This window comes from Motacilla alba, chromosome 5 (assembly GCF_015832195.1).
Source record: "Motacilla alba alba isolate MOTALB_02 chromosome 5, Motacilla_alba_V1.0_pri, whole genome shotgun sequence".
NCBI lineage: Eukaryota > Metazoa > Chordata > Aves > Passeriformes > Motacillidae > Motacilla > Motacilla alba.
In genome coordinates this window covers 32,139,250-32,159,856 of record NC_052020.1, presented here as the reverse complement: position 1 = coordinate 32,159,856, position 20,607 = coordinate 32,139,250, and the positions used below count along the sequence as shown (strand labels likewise).

At 38.0% G+C, this 20,607-nt stretch overlaps 1 protein-coding gene across 5 annotated transcripts in view; it reads left to right on the top strand.

Moving 5' to 3' along the window:
• The window catches only part of CDIN1 (CDAN1 interacting nuclease 1), a 124,015-nt gene extending 117,232 nt beyond the window's left edge, over positions 1 to 6,783 (top strand). For all 5 annotated transcript variants that reach the window (XM_038136828.1, XM_038136826.1, XM_038136829.1 and 2 more), the window contains 2 exons: positions 4,037 to 4,187; positions 5,009 to 6,783. In XM_038136828.1, coding sequence (XP_037992756.1) covers positions 4,037 to 4,172 — 136 coding nt within the window. In that variant the 3' untranslated portion in view covers positions 4,173 to 4,187; positions 5,009 to 6,783. The remainder of the gene's footprint in view (positions 1 to 4,036; positions 4,188 to 5,008) is intronic.
• The last annotated feature ends 13,824 nt before the right edge of the window (positions 6,784 to 20,607 follow it).

Genomic DNA, 20,607 nt, shown 5'->3' with positions numbered 1-20,607 from the left:
CTACATTAGCAATGGTTTTCTTTCAAAATGTATGTGATTAAACCAATACAGAATTCCTCTGAACAATCTGAAATTAGTGCAAACCTGACTTACTTAGAGCAAATAGTACTGTCAGATACAAGTTTTATCTAAAGAGCTTGTTGAGACTTCAACTCTACTTAACTGTATTCAGACTGTATTTTTCTATCTCAGATGCTTCAGTTGATTTTTTTAAAAGACACCGTGTGCTGCCTCTAGTACTTAGACTGAATTTAGTCAGCTGCATCAAGCCTAAATTAGGCTTAAAGCAATCCACAAGCTTTTTTAATGCTGCTCTCCTCTTGCCATGCCTTGGGGTCAGAAGGGTGTGTGCCTCCTTTTTGGCACTACTGGTACTCACACCCCTAGTGCAGCTGAGTTGGCTTTGGCAGCCTTGTAGTCAGTCGCAACTTCTAATGTCAGAACTGGACATTGACTAAACTGGGATTTATATAATGGTAGCTACCTATCTATTGATTGATTTTTAAGTAAACTGATGCAACCTCTGTGGATGATTTTCGCTTGCTGTGTTTATTACGTTCTTGCATCTGTATTTCCTCTTTATTCTATTTTTACTGCATGGAATCAACCAATCCTTAGTTACTTGGATTTCTTTTCATCTTAAAAAAAAAAAAAAAGCCTAATAAAAGTGAAGTTCTAAAAGCAGTACTTTCACTGGAATAGCTAAAGTTTTGTATAGCTTTTGGACACATTCCTTACAGTTTTGTATAGCTTTTGGACACATTCCTTCACACCTAAGCTTTTCACGCCTAAGAACTAAATATGGGGAGAAGAAATACCAGCATATTTTCAGGAATTTATACAAATTTTTTTAAGCAAGAGAAAAATCCATAGGAGTCCAACAGTTTGTTACATTCTAAGGCTGATTTTCAGTTTAAGCCTAAACTTTCTCCAATGTGTCATTCATATGAAATAAGATAACCTGGCCTATCCTGGATCTCTACAGTTTTAGAACCAGTTGGTACATTCAAAGATTTTCTGTGCTCCTCAGAGCTACTGAATGCCTCCCCTTTCCATAGCAATACCAAGTATGCATTCTGTTCTTTTAGTTGTTCTTCTGTGTAAACCACAGTCAGTCACTTAACTTGTTCAGTGTTACAACTGATGCAAGAAATCAATTTGTAGCTTTACTTTGTAATTCACAGCACTGACTTTCATTGCTCAGAGTGTCATATCTCCACTTGGGAAGGAGTCAAATTAAAAAGTATGGAGGTTCTTACTTTTAGGTTACATTTTGGTATCTCACCCCCATACACAAAAAGGTTAAGTGTCTTTTCAAATTAAGGCAGCAGTAATTAACCAGTGGCATTGTTTGTGGTTTGCCAACTCTGGGCGTTAATGAGAGAGGAATTAGCACTTAGCAGCAGGAGTTCCTGATAGTCAGTGGCAAATGCTTAATGGGCCAACAAGTTTATTTTGGTCTTAAGTACTGCACTTAAGTGCAGTAAACAAAAGCATGGCATGAGTTTTTATGTGATCATACACATGAGCTTTATGATATAGAGCTGTAATAGAACGAATGACACAATAGAGTTGAAAAAGTGCAACCTAGACATCACAGGGCAAACAGTTTTGCTGTAACACCACAGTCAGAAGCAGGATTGATGGATGTTTTCATGCCAAAGATGTGCTTGCTCCTGCCATTAACAGTCTGCAGATGTTCTTGTATATAATTTTATTATCAAATTTGGTATTTCTGAACATAATTTTTAAGAACCTCAAAAATAGTGCTTGAGCTGAGGTGATTTGCTCACAAGACAATAGATTAGCCTTTTGAGGTGCCTCAAAATAGTAATCTTATTTAAAATTACAGTTTCAAAAAATAACACAACAAATTACTTGAGCACAGTGCCACATGCATTTTATGGTGGATGGGGGATTCAGACTGCCACACAGCAAAATGAGCCCTTCAGAACTTGGGTGAGCAGCTGCTCATTAGCATCAGGATTTTACCTGGCACATGTGCTCGTAATGAGTAACTGCTTGCATACATTCATACCTTCTGCCTTGCACAAAATAGCCCATTAGAAATGTAAGGTCTGCTCCCTGTCTTCTGGGGATTTTTGCTCTTAAAATAATTTTGGTTAGTACGTAAGTACATCCGCACTCAATTACCCATTTCTATATTTGTTTGATGTGGAACAGATAGGTTGTCTGTGAAGTGGCAAAATCGGGGGCCCCTCCTGGATCAGCAAATTGCTGTCTCCCACCAGAGGCTGCGAGCATCAGTCCTTGGCCTCACTTGCCTTGGCCCCTCTCTCCTGCTTGGGTCTTCGGGCACGCGGTGCAGTGAGGTGCCGCAGATTTTGGCCCCACAGGAGCTTAAGCAATGGACAATGGAAAGAAGTCCATGGAAGCTGAAGTTGTTGGCCAACCAGACAAAATTAGGAATTGGGTATAGGCAGCATCGTCCTTCAAATTAGTCACTTTTTAGTGTGTACTGTATTTATTGCCAGGCATGTCAGGATATGTTACCTAGTACAACCAGATGTGTCAGAGTTTTAACCTTTCAACTTTTGAATATCACCTTTCAGTTGCAAAAAGCATATTTGCCAGTGTGGACTCATCTATGCTGAGGGTAATTTACTCTGCCACTGAACTGTGGCCACTTGGAGGTTGAAGAGTAGTAGCCATATACCAAAATGTTACAATGCTCTGCAGCAGTTTCAGGCAAAAGAGTACCACATCTAATTGAAACTGCAGGAGGAAGCCACAGGGGTTTCTTCTTCCTTTGATGCCTATTCCATTACATGAGCACATCAAATAGAGTTTTCTCTGGATTGTTGGAAAGAAGCCACCCTCATGAAGCCAGTCTGGCACTACCCATGGCTTTGAGTGCTTGTATTGTCTGCTCAGTGGACATTTAGGTTACCAGGCCTCCCCTCAGCACATATTTATAAAAATTAAATGTTAACAAAAATTGGCTACCATATTGGTTGAATCCTGAGTACAACTCTGCATATAAACCATTACATGACATTCTATTGAACTTTTTCTTGTACAGACGGTACCTAACAGCTCATCCTGCACTGTTGGTTTTGGCAAGTTCACTACAGCATATAATAAATCAAGGAAAGAAAAAGCTTTTTGGCCTAATGTTGTACAGACTGCTGTAATGTTAGACTACAGAAAGCAGTTCTGTTTTTAGACATCCTTTTACTAACCCAACATTCATAATTTATGATTCCACTGTAAAATTCCTGCAACACTACACCAGAAGTAGTGCTGCCCTTTAATTAAGTGCTCTCAGTAGGAAAAACGTGAAACTGATGTGCAAAACATATCGCAGTACACAGTGATTGATAGTGATTACTTCTTTATGAACCCAGCCTGAAGGTCTGAACTTCCTGATGGGTAAAATAGTCCATGGGGCTACTTCCTGAGATTGCCTAGTGGGGATCAGTCAGAGTTAGCAATATCTGAGGAATTCCTGAGGCACATTTCAGAGCCATTTCAACACAAACTTTCTGTTTCTTCTGAATTGTGCTCTATGTTAATAATTACCTGAATAATAGCTCATTGTAGAGATTATATTTTATATTTATTTATATTTTTATATTTATTGTTATCTTCATGGTATTATGATTTGAATTAACTGGGACATGTGTAAAACCTTGTATCTTTAATGTCTGCGCACACAAATCTAAAAGAGCAGGGTGCATATAAAAAGAGGTTTCTCTGTATATCACAGTTACTGAATGTTATTTAGTATTTAATACATAGGTATTTTTTTACTGACATGTGCAGAAGATTCAAAATAAAAAAATGAAACTCTGATGTGGATTCTGTGAGTCTGTAAATAGCATTTTTATTCCTGGAACCAGGTACTATTGACATTGGTCAATTGCACATTCAAAATTTGAAAACTAAATGGAGGTTAAATACTCCCTCCAGTTTTGCAGTGAAGTTACCAGATTTGTGTTGGAATCACAGAGGTGGGAAATTGAAATTCCCCTAACACAGTTACATAAGTTCATTTTTCTTTTTTGTTTGGTAGGTTTGGCCCTGGATTAGTCATCTACTGGTATGGATTTATTGAGGAGCTGGACTGCCATCGTGAACGTGGTATCCTGCTAAAAGACTGCTTCCCTACTGACATTGTGACTCTGCGACACAGCATGGCTCAGCGCTGATGTTGGGAGGAAGAGGTAAATCCGGAAGCAATTTTACTTTCCTGCAGTGTAAACTAATGGCAGCATCTGCCCTGAACTTCAGCTGAACTCCTGCTGCCTGCCCTTATGCTACTGCTGCTTTACACAAACATATCAAGAGTTTCTGTTTTGCTTCAGACCTCTGTTGTGATCAGCCAAAAAAGACAGACACAACCCACTCATTATCAGCAGTTCTGTCTCTGTCAAACAGCTAGTTTCAAGATACTCATAATCTTTCTTCCTTCCGGATGGCTTCTTCAAGCATTCTAAACAAAGACAAAAATGCAGAGGCTGAAAGGTGGAGCTTTCAGTTCTTTTCCCTGTTACAGAGTCACCTATAAAATTAAGTGCTTTTTATGAATTCATTATGTGCTAGTGATGTGACTAAAACACAGTGATGTGGAGGTCTGGTGAAGACTGTTGTTTTGGGGCTGAAAACAATATAAGGCAAAGCTGGTAATGCCCAAGTGGTAGGAGAGGATCATGGCTGTTACAGTAAATAAACAGATTTTGAGATGATAATTGGTGTACGTGTTTTGTCACTATCTGATTGTTAAAATCAACAATGGAATCCCAAGTAAACAGTTAAAAAATAGTTAGGAGATTTTGAAAGGGGGTGAAAGCAAAGAACACAGCTTTTATTTTATGTATATAAGCCTGTGAAGTTTGGGGATAGTGTGGGGGAGGCTTAATAAGTATTTTAATGACTCAAAAATAACTCATGTTTTGTCTTCTTCTCTTCCTCACCCCCGGGGAATCTATACCTAGGAATTTTTCTCTTAACTGACTAAGGAAGGAATCTCTCTTTACCCCTACAGGTACTGTAGCAAATTTCTGGCACACTGAAGTCCAAAAGAACTACGTGCAGGAGCTTTCTTTGTGTGAGTTATTTCTGAAGGAGTTTACCATCCCAGCGTTCAAGAAGAGGAATTAAAAAAAAAGATACAAGAGTGCTTCATACTGGATCAGCTCCACAAGATAAATAGGGCACACAAATGGACAGAAGTTTCCTGAGTACTTGTTTTCTTGTAAGAGCCTTGTTTTTCTCTTGTTGGAACCACCAAGATCAGAAGTTCATTGAGGTGGGTGTTAGCCCTTCGTGCAGTTTTGAGTTCAGTCTCTTCTTTTTCCATCCACATCACCCCTCAGAGGAGCAAGACTGGGTCTCAGGTTTGTGCTCTCAGATGTTTCTTAATGACAGCAGCTTGTTGGGCTTGACACACTTCAGTACTCTTCTCTGTGCTAGCTATTACTCAGGAAAGGAGAAAATATTTTAAAATGTCAGTGAGAGATTTGCCTGTATGCTCATCATGTTCAGATTTTCTGAGAAGAGCTATGGATTCAGCTGTAGAAATAAAGGTCTGATAAAAGTCTCCCCAAAAGCACAAGTTGATGATCTTTTCCAGAAAGAAAGGGTCTCTAAAACATTACAGTGCACATTCATCACCTTTTTTTAGGAAGTGATATGTTGTGTGCCTGTATGTTTTCAAAAATCACATGCAGACTTTTTAGAGTCTTGCCTTGAGTGGAAAGGATATTAAACCTATTCAGGAGTTTTTCAGCTGTAGTTTTCAGATGCATACACAGAATTTTTTTTTTAATTTTTAGTTTTCACCTTAACACTTTCTGGTAAGTTTTAGACAGGAGTTTATAATTTTGACAAATCTTTTATTTTCAAGAAAAAATGTCTTTAATCTTCTAGTACTCTGTCCCTTGCTTGTATAGAGATATTTTCCTGGGTTTGAATGTGTTATAGTGAAGAGATTAGTTTTTTAAAATATTCAAACACCTGTAACTCATTTGTGTTCAGCAATTTAAGGTATTGTGCTGAGCTTCTTTTACCTGACCAGCTGTAAGGTATCTGCCCATACAGATTCACAGAAGCAGTCTGTGAATGTACCAGCCTAATGATACACACAAAAGCCACATTGAGGGTGTTACTCCCCCTGGGAATTTTAACTGTGGTTTAGGTTAGTGGCATGTGTAAAATCAGCAAGAGAATAAAAAAGAAGGAATAACTGAACATTGTCATAGTAGAAAATCCAGAAGTAATGGTTGTCTGAGCGAAATGGGTTTTAAAGGCAAACAGTATTTGTTTTAGCTACTGCATATGCTTTCTGTTGTATGAAATCATTTAAATCAGCTTTTACATCATATGCTAATGATGCTTTTTCTTTTTGAGTAAATTAAATTTATCTGCACAGATGTTGAAAATTCTGCTAACCTTCATCAAAGTTTTGCTTTATTTGTTTTTGCATTAAACAAATTTATGTGGAGACACACAGATAAATCAGTTTAGGCTGATATTTGTGTATTTATTCCTCTACCTAATGCTGTGACATAACAGGTTGGAAAGCAGTACAGTTGTCTTTAATCTGAGCTTTGAACTCATCTTCACATATTGCCCACTTAAAGAATCTGTATTAGAATGTGGATGAAATTAATCACAAAACTCTATATACTGTACCAATTTCATTGCATGCTATCAAAAAAGCTTTGCCACTAAAAAAACTATGCTGTGTCACTATTTTAAATGCTGAAAGCAAAACATTAAAAAAATTAGGACTGTTTTGTTATTACTGCTTGTATACTGAAAAAAAACCCTTTATTTGGCTGTTTTCTCTGTTTATCAAATGTAAACATCAACTTTAATATTAAAGAGGAAGGCAATGTTGTTTGTTTGTGGGTTTTTTCTTGGTTTGGTTTTCTTAAACAATGTTGTGGCCATTAGAACCTTAACATTTAAACCAAATTCCGTTTTATGGAGTATTCTGTAGAGTGTGCTAATGAATTATACCAAGCCAGAAAACAGAAGTGAACATAAAACTGAATGATGTTCTCACTGGCATATATAGACTTGCAAGCATCTGCTCTTACAACCACTGTTATAAGGCCTGTTCTGAGCTTTAGGAATTGATGTGATTGTACTGAGCAGGGAAGCAAAACTTCCTTGTAAAGGAGGAACAACACAATGGTGGGTCACACGCTCTAGTATAGGAAGAAAACAGAGGTTTTACCATTCCTGTATTCTGGGGACACATTATTAGTATGAGTTTAATAATCTTTCCCCAAAGGCATCTCAGAGCAGAAAAAGTTTTGTCTAAAGCTGAAGAAAAGGGACCAAATGTCTTATTGTGCTTACCTCATTACATTAATGGCGCTGGTAGTTCATTAATAGTTTTCATCCTGTTCTGTTGTATTTGCTCATTCAAAAAGTCATTCTTTCCTCGTATTGGCTCTTGGATTTTTCCACCATGTAGACAACTACAAAAGACTGTGAATGCCTCTTTCCATTTTCCAATCATCCCCTTTTAATGTTCCATCTTATTTTAACCATTTAACTTCTATTTATTCAATATCCTCCCATTTGCTCATGTGTTCTCTTTGAAAAGTTTTCTACCATGTTTTCTACCACCTGCTTCTGTTTCTGTCACTACATCTGAAGAGTGCTGTTTCCATTCCTGTATACATTTGAACTGACCAACCATGTAAAGCAATTTTGCTCTTACTCTAATTTAAATAGTAGCTCTGAATTCCAGGGAGACTGTCCCCAAAATTTCCACATGGCTTTGCAGTGGGGAACCATTGTGATGCTTTTCATACTCTTGATATGTGACACAGGTCATTTCTGCTGGGAGTATTCACCAAACAGAGCACACTTAGTGCAGAATAATCACTCACTCCTCAATTGAGAGTACAGTTGTACAAAGGACTTAGTGCCTCTGTGCTACTAGAAAATAGGCAAAGGAAATATTAGGAATTCAGCTGTTAAAGCATCTCTTTCATTAAGGAGCCTTGCCTTCTGTGAGTTCATGCCTTGTTTGTGCAGTACTTCTGCTAGGAGAGCTGTTGAAGTTAAAGGTTTAGCTTTCTTCCTGTGGCAACTCTACTTGGTTCAGAGTGGAAAAGATGGCTTTCTCCCCATTTCCACATCACAGTTGATCAGGCAAGAGCTTGTGCATCCTACAGGATGTTTTTATTTATCAGAGTTGATAACAACTCCTCAAGGGTCAACAAAAAGTACACAGAATTTAACTTGATTCTTGGTGTTGCTTCGTCTGATGAAGTCTTACAATAGCTTCTTCTAAAGGGATTTTCTGCTGTTAGATGGTGAAAACTGAACTAGGGTAACAGTTGTTAGAAACATGGGTTTGTTATTTCAAGGATAAGATAAATTACATTAGAACAAATGCTGCTCAAGTATCTATTTAATATTACAGAATGAAATGGGAGGCTGCTTGCAAAAACAATAAAAAATTCCTCCTATCGTGTTATTCTAAGTCACAAAGGGTGATTTGTTGTGGATTTTCAGGTTATTCAGGAATAACCTTTTTATTACATTGACAAAAGAAGAAACCTCAAGGGCTTGCTCTTTACAGTGGTGTGATAGGAACCTAAAGTGTGCCTGTTGAAAAATGAACTAGCTAACAATGGGAGGTTGGCAGCAGCTTCACCATTTATAGAGAAACCGTCTATCTAGTACGATCTGTATAAAATGGACCTCGCTTAGGTTAGGGAAAGGTCACAAGTTGCACAAAGTTTGGATAGTCTAAATGCGTTACTCAAAACTAACTCTCCTGTGTACAGTAAATATTAATTGAACCTGTATTATTAAAAACATGCCAGGATTCAAAAGACTAAATAAGGAAGATGTAATTATGAGCTACATAATAAACAGAGCAGTTTTAGTTCCCCTTGTATTTTTTACTTTCCTGCTATTGTTTCATATATGGCTGTTACACAAAGAGCAGCTGAGGTCACCTACTATAAATTACAGGTTTGTACAATAGTAATCTACCAAAATTATTCCAGAGCTGGATCAAAGAGCTTCAAAAGACTTTTCAAAAACTTTTCCACATAATAAAAAGACTCTATTTTGATGCCCTTTTTAATGAGGATTTCTTGGTTTAGAGATGCATCTTGGAGTATTCAGCTGCTTGAGTTGATATGATGATATTTGAACACACAAGATTTGTATAATTGATTTGCAGCCTCAAATAAGCATGAAGTGGTAATATCAAAAAAACTGTGCATTTTTCAGGCTAAGTTTTTAAGTGATCTAAGTAAAAAAAAAATTGTTTATTTTTTTATTTAAGGAAGCCAGCAAGATTTCAAGTCACATTTTATATTTCTTCTGTTTACAAACATACAAATCATATTTGCAATGATAACATTATTAGAAATGATAACAATAATTCTTAGCAGCTCTCAGCTGGCATCATGTTCCTGCAAAGGATGCCTGTGTGCCCTCGCTTCTGGCCAGGCTTTCACCTAATGTGAACAATGACATGTCATCTGCACAGATCCATAGATGTGGCACTGCGATGTCAGCGCAAAATGAAATGTCGATGCAAGCGTATGGAGACGAAGGAACAGTATTGAAACCATGTCAGTGCATATCTACAGAGACCACGTTACTCTGTCAGTGTGATTTTAGGAAGATCACTTTGAAATGTTAAAATGAAATGAAACTAAGTCAATTAGGTAATAACAATTGAGGTTCAGGGATTAATTGAGGGCCTGAGGTGAAGCCAGTGGCCATTAACCCCAGCTAGTTATTAATTTTAGAGAAATAGAGAAATATCCTTGGCTAAGGTTATTGTCATTATTATTAGAGAGTTGTGGGGGTTTATTCCCTATACTGTATAAATACCTTTTGCTGTTGCTTTTAATAGTGATACACAAAGTGTGGTGTTAAAGGGCAGTTAAAGTCATATTAGTGCAAAGTTCAGGTTTTTTAGAAAGTGGATCTGCCCAATAGCAGACAACCACCTCTTTTTTATATAGACATTTAACAGATTTTTATTGATGTCCAGCTGTCTGTAAACAGACAGATTTACTGTAATGTATTTACCTCTAAGTAAGGAAGGAAAATAATACCAACATGGAGAAATACTCATTAACACAGCAACAACTATTTGCATGGCCCAAGTATTCACTGTTAACTTAAATCAGACATGAAAACTGGTCAAACAACAATATTAAATAATTATTTTTGAAAATACATAAACAAGCACCAAGTCAAGGTTATAAACTTTATGCAAATCCAGGATTTCAGTGTATATGACTAGCATTAGGACACAAATGTGTAATTTATTATTCTTTTATAATTTCAATGAGAGATTCTTGCCAAGAGCAATGACAAAGAGCATGCTATACAACACATGAAATCTGTCTGGGTGTCTGTCCTAGGAAGAGAAGGCAGGACACTAGATCAAAGGAATGCAATTGTTTCCTTTTAAAATATTTATTTATATGACTTTGTGTGTATTTCTATATGATGTTAATATAAAGCAAATATACACAAACATTATTTTTGCTGTTAATAAATATCAACTACCCTTTCTCTTATAGAAGTCCCTGATAGATATTTGCTCAATATAGGTGTGTTGGTGGAAGTCTTCAGGAAAGGGCAGTAAATCAACATTTTTCCTGTTGTAGAAGGTGGTATCCTGTGTTTAAGTGTTGGTGAGAGCAGGGAGACATTTCTGCGAGTTAACTGGCAGTGATGTTGAGAGAGCATGACATGGGAGAGGGGATGAGCTACACCTGGAGGAGCCCAGGCCCAGCCCTGCTGAGAGCCAGCAGCTTTTAGAACTTGACCTGGACATACTGGGGCTTCTGTCTCCAGTGTGATGCTGCACAGTTGTGGTCTCGCCTCCCAAAGTGCCTCAGGGGTGCTGAGAAGATTTCTGAAAGGTCTTTGAAACTTGTAGTAAGAAGAGTACTGTGAAAATGCAAGCTTTATTACAAGAAAACATGTTCCATCATGAATGGATGTATTGGATTAAATTTTTTCTTGTTAATTTTCTTTTGCTTTTCCATAGCGAGCATTCATGCCACACTTCGTTTTGTATTCTGCCTCAGCATGATAGCTTCATAATGAAGGAAAAACATAAAAATTAGTTTGATCTGTTTATTTCCATACACACTTTAAGCAGTCTTATATTAATGTGTTTGGCACTGCATTACATACAAATGATAAAATACACTCAGAAAAAAATAGTCTGGCTACACATCATAAAAAAAGTAGGCACAGTTGAGTCTTGAGACGTACAGTTTCATCCTTCCTCTGAGGCACAACTGTCTATCCAGATCAGCTTAAATGTCTGTCTAATCTAGTCCTAAACAACTGCAATGATGGAGATGCTTAGAAGGATGATGGGAATCCATTCCCCTACCCATCTTTATTTAGTTAGAAATATTTTTCCAATCTTATCTAAATCACTTTTTGCTGTAATAAGCATGTTACATCTCATCCAATTATAAATGCATATGGAGAGTAAATCTGGTATCTGCTTTCTCTTTCTGACCGTTTCTATATTTGAATATTTACTCAAAAAACACCACAAACTCTTCCAGCATTTTTTCAAAGAAAGTTTTTAATGTTATGTTTGTTACTCTATACATGTCTTATATTTTAGAAACCCATTATGTACAAGATTTCAGCAAATATGTTCCTTCAGTGACAAGTTGGTATCTTTAGACTGGACCCTTTATAATGCCCACATCCAGATTCATCACAAATCCAGCATTTTTTTATCCTATTATTCTTTTCCTTCTTGCACATACTATTTGCTAGTGTATTTTTAGTTTTAACTTGCTGACTTCAAACTACTTTTGTGTTCTGTTTGGTTTGAATTTTAATCTCACCCTTTGGAAATAAATACTTTATTTGATTCACAAAGTTTTGAATGTGTAATTTGAAGTCAATGAGTTAAAGCATTCAGTGTTTCAGGATTATTACAGAGTTTGATGGTTAGCTGTCACCAATGAAATATAGAATAATGAGGTATATCCATCATAAGATATGCTCTTAAAACTTCTAACACCATAGTCAGAAGACACGTGGCTTACTGCTCAGTTTGTAAAATAAAAATTTACTTAAACAAAATAAATAGTAGGGAAGAGTCTGCTGAATGGAGCATGCAGAAGTAACAGCTTTTTTTGCTTAGGGGTACATTTGCCATGAAGGTCCAAATTCTCAATTCTCAAGTTGGCTTATCATCTTAAAAGATTCTGTTACTACTAGTCCAGTTCCTCAGCTGTACTGACGAGCTCATACAGGCTTGCCAAAAAGTTGGAGGCTCCAGTTGACAGTTGTTTTCCTGTGCTTTCCTTTCATCCCAGCTGTTCTGTAAGGCTTGCTGAAGGCAGAGGAGAGGTTAAGAGTTATTTGTGCTCCAGCAACTCACAGACCCTGGAAGCTCAGCAACATTTTCTGGCATGACAAGGAGATGTGTCATAAGAATGCAAGATACTAGGTGTCATAGATTTACTTTTGTCTTCCATTTGCCCAATCCATGCTATATTTGGCTTGAAGCAGTCCCATCCATTTATGCTTTGCATAATTGTTTTATGCTCCTTGACCAGAGATACATAAGTTACTCATAGCTGATACTAACTACAGACAAAGAAGAAAATAAAGTATCTAATGAAACAATGGGGTATTTTAATTACATCCCAGATGGTGCCTCTTAGCTGAAAAAGTAACACTGAAGAGTGCATTTAGAGGGAAAATATGGTGTCCCTTGTTACAGGGTGTAATTTTCAGTTTCTCTCTTCCCATTTTACAAATTGCAGACCTTTCTCCCTTCATTCTTCAGTTACTCAGGCATAAGAACTAACACAAAGTGGTCGGTTTGTCAGAGCACTGCCATGAGGACTCAGAAGCAAATTCTTTTGGATTTTTCTCATACTTACCCATCTCTGCCCCAGGTGTGCCTGGGGGGAGCTATGAGTCTGCTGATGGTTTTTTTTCTTATCCTTCCCAACATCACTCCATTGCTAGCCTAGATCAGACAGTCATCTGCTGCATCTGTGTTCAGCAGCACCATGCTGATGGCGGAGCATTTACTCTGTTATTCTTCCACAGGGACTGGATTTTATTCAGCCTTGTTGGTCTTCTGCTTCTTGGCATGTTAGCAAGCTGGGTTTTACAACATAAGGAAGGTGTTAAGGTCTCATTCCTACTTTCTGGCACAACTCTTTAAAAGTTACAGTGACTTTTGCTAATACTGACACAATGTCCATTTGGAGCTGTGTGTGCTATGGCACAAGGATAGCAAGAGCCAGTACAGTGAGCACCAAGTAGAAAAATATGTTCTTGTGCTTTAACAATTAGTTCAGAATAGCTTTACATTTCTCACTAATGAAGCTGCTTCACACTCATCCTATAAGCTTTTTTTCTCAATTTTTTTGTCTTAATAACATTTCAGTTCTAATTCCATTTTCCTTTAAAAACTGTGCTGTACTAGCCTTCTTGTTGTCTTTTCTATGTTATTCCACTACACTGCTTGTGTCTGTCTGTTTCTTCTTCCAAAACTGCTTGCTCCATGTGCCAAGCGTGACTAAAGTTTTCGTGGCTGCTTCTGAAGAGAGGCAACCTGCAATCCCTGAAGGACAGCAGGGGGAAAGCTGTCACCAGCTCACTTAGGTGGCAGCTGCTCTTTGCCCAGTCCTGATTTTGAAGACATTGTCCAGATACCCCACCTTGCTGGGTCAGTGCATAGGTGCCTTGTAACCCATGGAAGGTTTCTGCTGCTAAATTACTTTCAATAAAAGGCATCTTTAATCAAAAGCCAGTGTGTTTTCCCAGCATACTCTTCTCGTTTGTTTCTATGAAACTCACTTTTTTTGCTAGTTTCCAGTTTCAGTAATGAGTTTTTCTGTTATTCTTTCCTTTATGCAGTTTTCACTCATCTGATTCAATTTGCTGAGTCTCCCCTATTCCCTTTCCATGTGTTTCTAATCTAGGATTTAGAAAAATAGTATTCTTAGGGGCATAGTAGCCACCATGTTTACAACAGTGAGACATCAAAACTCTCATGCACACTAGTTGTGTCTTTAAGTATGTTAGCTAGTGAAATGCAGTGCTGTGCTTCCCACTGATCTGTTAACAATGTGAGAACATGACTTCCTCTGTCTATTTAGCCCTAGGATGGCAAGCCCGTAAGTGATGGCTTCCTGGTTTTATAAATTCTAAAAGCTAAACAGCAAAGCATTTTCTGATTTCTTGGCCTCCATTTCCTTCAAAGATATCAAAAAGTGTTTTCCTGAATTTTTGGCAAGGCTTATTCAATGTGAATCAGGAGCAAAAGAAAACAAAGGAAAGGACCTATCATAAGGATGAAATACCAGGTTTGAATTCAAGCCTTGACAGTCCTGTGACAGAAGAACCAAACTGTATCTCTCTGTTTTGGTCAATGTAGTGTGTTTTATTATCTGGCTCTACAGAACTGAATCAGCCATAGGATTAGTCTTGACCTAGCTTTAGATCTAAAAGCGGTTTTGCAACATGTTTGCATTGTCTGCAGATGTACTCTAGATTTCTCACTGTCTCTCTCCTCATCGCTGCAGAGCTTTCTCTCAGCTCCACAGGTCCAGATTGAGAGGCAGCTTGTGAGACTGGTATACTTTGCTAAAAGCATTAATTTGCCAATGTGCTAAAAATGAAGATACTTTTATAAAATTGTTTCATTGTCTTTTTTTTTTTAATTTTTCCACATTGTTCTCACTTTGGAAAGTTCCATTAATTCACACAACTTGTGATAATGTTTGTGAAAAACATCTTCAATTCAGTTTATCTCCTAGAGTTGTGAAGCCAGGTCTCCTTCTGTGCTGTAAATTATCATTCCTTCAGTTACTTAAGAAACAATGATGTATTTCCTGATCTACAATTATTAAAGCTCTGGGGGTGCAATATAAAAGTCAGTGCTTGAAGAAGAAACAGAGAGCCAATGGATACCTCTGCTTTGTATATGGCCTCTGCCAAAAACACTGAGCTATAGATACAACAAGAATATTGGCAAGGTTTAGATGTATCTGAGTGGCACAAAGTATGCTGAATGGCAGATGAACACACTGAGGGTACAAGGTTTGTCAAGAAATAAGAGGTATCTTTGAGCTGATAACACTACCTCTGTGTGCCATTGTTCATTTAATGAAAGGAAGCATACAGTACTGCTTGAATCCAGTGACAAAAAGTTTATCACCAAATACTGCACTAGAAATAAAAGCCACAATGGACAGTACCTCAGCTTCTGAGTTCCATGTACGTCTGTGCTTCTATACTATAGCATTTTGCTTTTTTGTTTGTTTGGTTGGTTGGTTGGTTTTTTGTTTGGTTTGTTTGGGGGTTTTTTGTTGTTGTTTAAAATTTGTTTGGGGTTGGGTTTTTTTAATTTTTTTTTCCCCCACATAGTGTTCAAAGGCAATCTCATACAGCACAAACCAAAATATTTACAGTGTGTTTTTGTTCTTGTTGTGAACCCTGACTAAAGGCAAACTGAGGTTGCTATGTACTGAATCTGAAGAGGATTTTGCAAATAAATTACCACACACTTTTGTGTTGTTGGTTGCCCCGTGCAACTCAGTGCTGCTAGCAGCAAAAATTAGCAACTTCAATGTTTTAGGCTTATTGGAGCTCTGGAAAGTCTTACACATATCCCTTAGATGTAATTTAGCCTTACCACTGATGTTCAGGGGAGAATATTGACCATGTAATTTAGAAAGACAGAGACTACAGTTTCTCAGCACTATTTGACAATCCATATACTACAGCCTACAATAGACACCTTGTTGCTGTATCTTCCAAGAGATTAATCAAGAAATCATGAGTGGGATTTTGCTAGTGCAATCAGCAGCAACTTAACTCACTGCCTCTAGGCATCACTTGCCAATTATTTCAGAGGAATCTAACTTAAGTCAGTTTCCAAATGCTCTTGAAAATCCCTATTCAGCTTTATAAGACTTCAATTTGAAATGAAATGCAGCTGTATATTTATTTACTTTTATCATAGACACAGACAGTTACATGGATGCTTTCAGTCAAGGAGAAGCAACTCAGTTGTATATCTAATTTTTTTCCAGTATAAAGCTTTTTTTTTCCCTTTTTTTTTAATCCAAACTGTTATTTAGCAGGAGATGTAGTAGATAGTAAGAGAGAATCCTAGTGGGATGTTTACTGTTGGAAGAGCATTTGGAGTGGTTCCCAACAGAAAGAGCTTTAGTCAGTGATGCATATTGGAACATAAAACAGGTTTTACCAACTCTGCAAAGCTACGAACTCCAAAGTATGAAATGCTGCTGAGCTGAGACAAGCACCAAGCAGATGCAGCAGCCTTGTGTTGTGTGGCTAAATTGTTCTGAGCAAAGACATTTTAAACCCTTATTCAGGGGCCCCAGCTCCCCATGTTATTCCCTATAGGAGCTACCACCTGAGCAGGTGAATTTAAACCTCTTCCTGACTGAACAGCCACCTGAAGGTCAACACACTGACTCCAGCAGGAGCAAGCTGAGGAAAGCTTTCTGCAAAAAATTCTTTATTCACCCTGAAACAGGAGTCCTTGTAAAGGACAAAGTGGTGTTCCCACCTACTTACAATCCAAAGTCTTAAATGTTAGTGCCTACAAACACTCTCACAATAAAGAGATGTAGACAATTCCTCCAAAGGTGCAGAAGACACAGAGCCCTCTCTCAGTACACTTTTGTGGAAAAGTAGGTGGTTACAGCACCTTCTTGGGATCAGAAAGACACAAGTGGGAGTCCAAACCTGTGGGCACAGTTAACAGTCTCCACTCTGATCTGTCAGAGGCATTCTGATGCAGGAAAAACTCACGTTTCATGGGCCAGAAAGTGGGAGCAAGAATGTTGAGAACAACATCACAGTGCTATTTTGGATATGTCTTCAATCAGTCTAAATCTATCATTTGTACAAAGGAGAAAACTAAATACATATTAATTCACTTATTAAAATGCAAGTGTATATGAGGGAGACCACAAGGACTCTTTCTCTTTCCATATGTGTTCTATAAAGAAAAAAGTTGCTATCGCTGCACTTTGAGATTGATTGACTCACCATATGTAGGTTTGCTTTTAGATTAACATGCAGTTGAAACCCAGCAGGGAAGTTGCTCTAACTTCTGGATCCTAGCCAGGAAAAAAGCCAGAACAAGGTGACAAGGTGATAGTGGTATAACCAAGGTGCTCCAGGGCTTGGGGAGGAGCAGAACTTCAGGCTTGTGGGGAATTTTGGGGTCAAAATCTGAGGTCTTGTTTTGTCCTGGGAAATGACATGCTGGCACTAGGATCTGCAGGAGTGGTGTTCCAAGTTTAGGCATCTGAATTTATTCCTTTTAGATCTCACTTTTAAGATTAGAATAGCAGGAACCTAAGATAAAAGCTAATAAAACAGAGGACAAATAAGACTGACTTCTTATCTCTCTAGCAATATAGAGAAACATTTCTTGCATACTCAGCTACTTAATGTTTCTGATCAAACATGTTTCTGTAACCACTGTATATTTTTACAATATAAAAATCAAGTAGAAAGACTCTATAGAGAGTTTAAGGGATCTAATAATCTGTCTAACTCTCAGCAGGTCATTCATATTTTATAGTCTTCTCCAACGGCACAGCCCAGCTAAACTGGTTTATAAACCTCTGAAGGTGCTTAGCCCAAAAGTAGCATCAAAAAATATGAGAGAAAGATAGAAAAGAAATATTCTTAACACCAGTGTTGAATTTTCTGAAGTTAAAGATGGACTTTCATGTTCATGCTTCAGTCTTCTGGCCAGGCCTTTTTAACTGATGCCAAATATATACAATTTCACACTTCTATGTTCACCCCCTTCTGGGATGTTAATTTTTAAACCAACATTTTTTTATAATTCCTTGTCAGCTATTTTTGTGTTTGAACCAAAAGGTAAATAATCTAGTGATTTGGTGTAGCCTGAGTTCATAAAGTTCATGCAGGTGGTGCCATGCACACCAAAAAATACGCTAATGAAGGCATTTAAGTACACAGAAATGGGGGCTTCCAAGGTTTGCATTGAGTGGCTCTCCAGGACAGCTACCTGGGACAGAAGTTCCCTTTTACAGAGCAGCCCATGTCCTGCAGTAATCAATGGATCTTGAGCTTCAGCTCCTACTGTTCTGTGCATTGCTTTGCAGCTTCCCCACCTGCATCAGCTGCAGATCCTGTGTGGTGCTGAACACGCCAATGCCCTGGTTGACCAGCCCAGTGCCCTGGTTTATCACCAGAGCTCCTTACAGGAGCAGACCTTGCTGCTTTAACAGAGACATTGAGATCAGAGTGGATCCTCTGTGGCATTTTCTGAGTGCACCAGAAGGCGGAACAGAAGAACCCAACTGAGACGCAAACAAGTCTTGTATGGTAAAACAGAATTAGCAGGAAGACAATATTCACTGTGTAAGGAAGAAAAACAAAACAAACAACACTAGAAGCTTGAAAACATTCGCCTCACTCTTCTGTGGTTTGAGAAGTGAAGTCTAGCACGGCAAAACAAAAATCAGACCTGCTTTTAATCTGTGAACAGCTCTCTTGATGAAATCTGTCATGTTTCTGGCTTCATTTTTTTCCTTGAGAAAAGAGCAAAAATGTTATTTTTCTTAAAGAATTTCCAAATGTTTTATCTTTATTAATGTTTCTATATAATGTAGTTCATCACCACAGGCAAATCTGTCTCATTCGTTAATTCTTCCGTTGTCAAAACAGCAAAACCAATAGTTTATAACATCATAAATCTTGGACATCAATCATAATATAGAAATTTCTCATTATGTATAGGATTGTCTCTTCTGATGTGTTTGAAAGGTTCATCAGGACTGTTCTTTCAAGCGGTATTCTGTATTGAAACACTAAGCTTACTATAATGGCATTTGAATCTTTGTGTTGCTTTTGTTGCTGATTGTGGTTTTCCAGATGGTAAGAAATTAATCACTTAGTTTAAATATTTTTTAATGCTCTTTCTGCAAGTCTCATATTCAATGCAAGATTTGGCGAGTCCTCTGGAGTTGGAGTTACTGAAGATACAGTCTTCTGTCCAACAAGCTCAAGATCCCTATTCTATCTTATTAGATTGCAAATAAAAACACAATCACTTGAAGGGACAGGAAAAAAAGGACATAACAGAAGTGATTCATAGTTTAATTAAATTTAAAAATGTTAAGCAAAATGTAGTCTCACTATCTCAGTCTTCAAAACATCCAGTTCAGTAAGTATGGTGACTTCAGATCTCTTTAGAAAGATGTATTCATCAGCTGTCTTTCTTCCCTTAAGCAGGACCCACAGAAAAAGATTGAGTGCTGCCGCACCTGGAGCACACATTTAAAAGAGTCATTGCAGTTTCTTTGAGTTAGCTTGAAGAAAGCAGAAAACCAAAATGAGCGCCACAATGCTTCATGTGGCTTTTTTCTTTCTTGATTTTTGTGCTATTTATGCTGTCATTTTTGAACTTGACTGGGGAAGGTGAAGAGGAAGCCACTTGAGTCACTGCTGCATCTGTGCATATTATGTGATTATTTAAAGGCCCTAAAAATATGTGGATCCCATTCGTTCCATTTCACAATTTTAAGCAGGTCTAACACCACAAAAGCCAGCACAGCAACAGAGCAGATCACAAGAATGGGAAATGGGAAAAGCCAAGGGCTCCAAGTGACAGGCTTTTATGTTGCAAAGCACTGTCACCTGCAAATATTTAAGTCAGAAGAAGAGAGCAGAGAAAAGGCAATGGGCTTCAAGTCTTAAAAAAATGATGATCAAAAGGGAATTAGATCACAGGGAAGTATCAGATTAGAATTGTGCAGTCCTACATAGCAGGTGTTTGGGTTCTAGTGGGACAAACACCATCTTGGGCTAAATCAGCTCCTCAAAAATGTGTTCTTCGGCTGCTTAGAGACACCTTTGCTTGGTCAGAGGTCACCTCTAGTCTGACCTCTGTACTTTAAAATTCTGAAAACACCCAATTTAATAACAGCCAGAACATCACAGCCAGTTCAGTAAGAGCATTACACCAGGTTAACTGCAATTAGCTGTTTTAGACAGCTGAATTTACAAGACTCCGTCAGCAACCACCCGCCCCCAGCTGACATGCTGCCTAAAAGCCAGAGCTCACAGAAGCCACAGCCATCCTGCTCATTTTGAAAGTATTATGAGAGTCCTGGATTATGTTCACGGGTGGGCTCTCATCCCCCTAGAAATTGTTTTGTTTTCCCACTTCTCTGCCTTGAGTGAAGATGCTTTTCCAAAGCGCCAAAGACCTTGTCTAGGCAGGAGATAGCTTCTCATGCATTACCAGGCAATGTGAGGCTAACCCACAGCATTCAGCAGGGCGCTCCAGCCATTCCAGAGGAATACAGCACTCACAAACCTCAACCCTCTAAGCAGCCTTCATTTTCCTCTCAGCTTTTTCTCCTTTACCTGGCATTTTCTTATCAATGCCTTCTTACCAGCCAAAAACCATGAGCTGGAGTTTCTATCAAAATTATCACTTCAGGCACTCCCTAGATAATCAGCAACCTCGCTGAACTGGAGAAAAGGGGTAGCAAAGGAGAACAAGGGTATCATTGATTATTTTTGTTTCTTGTTGACAAAGATTGTGACAACTGATATTTC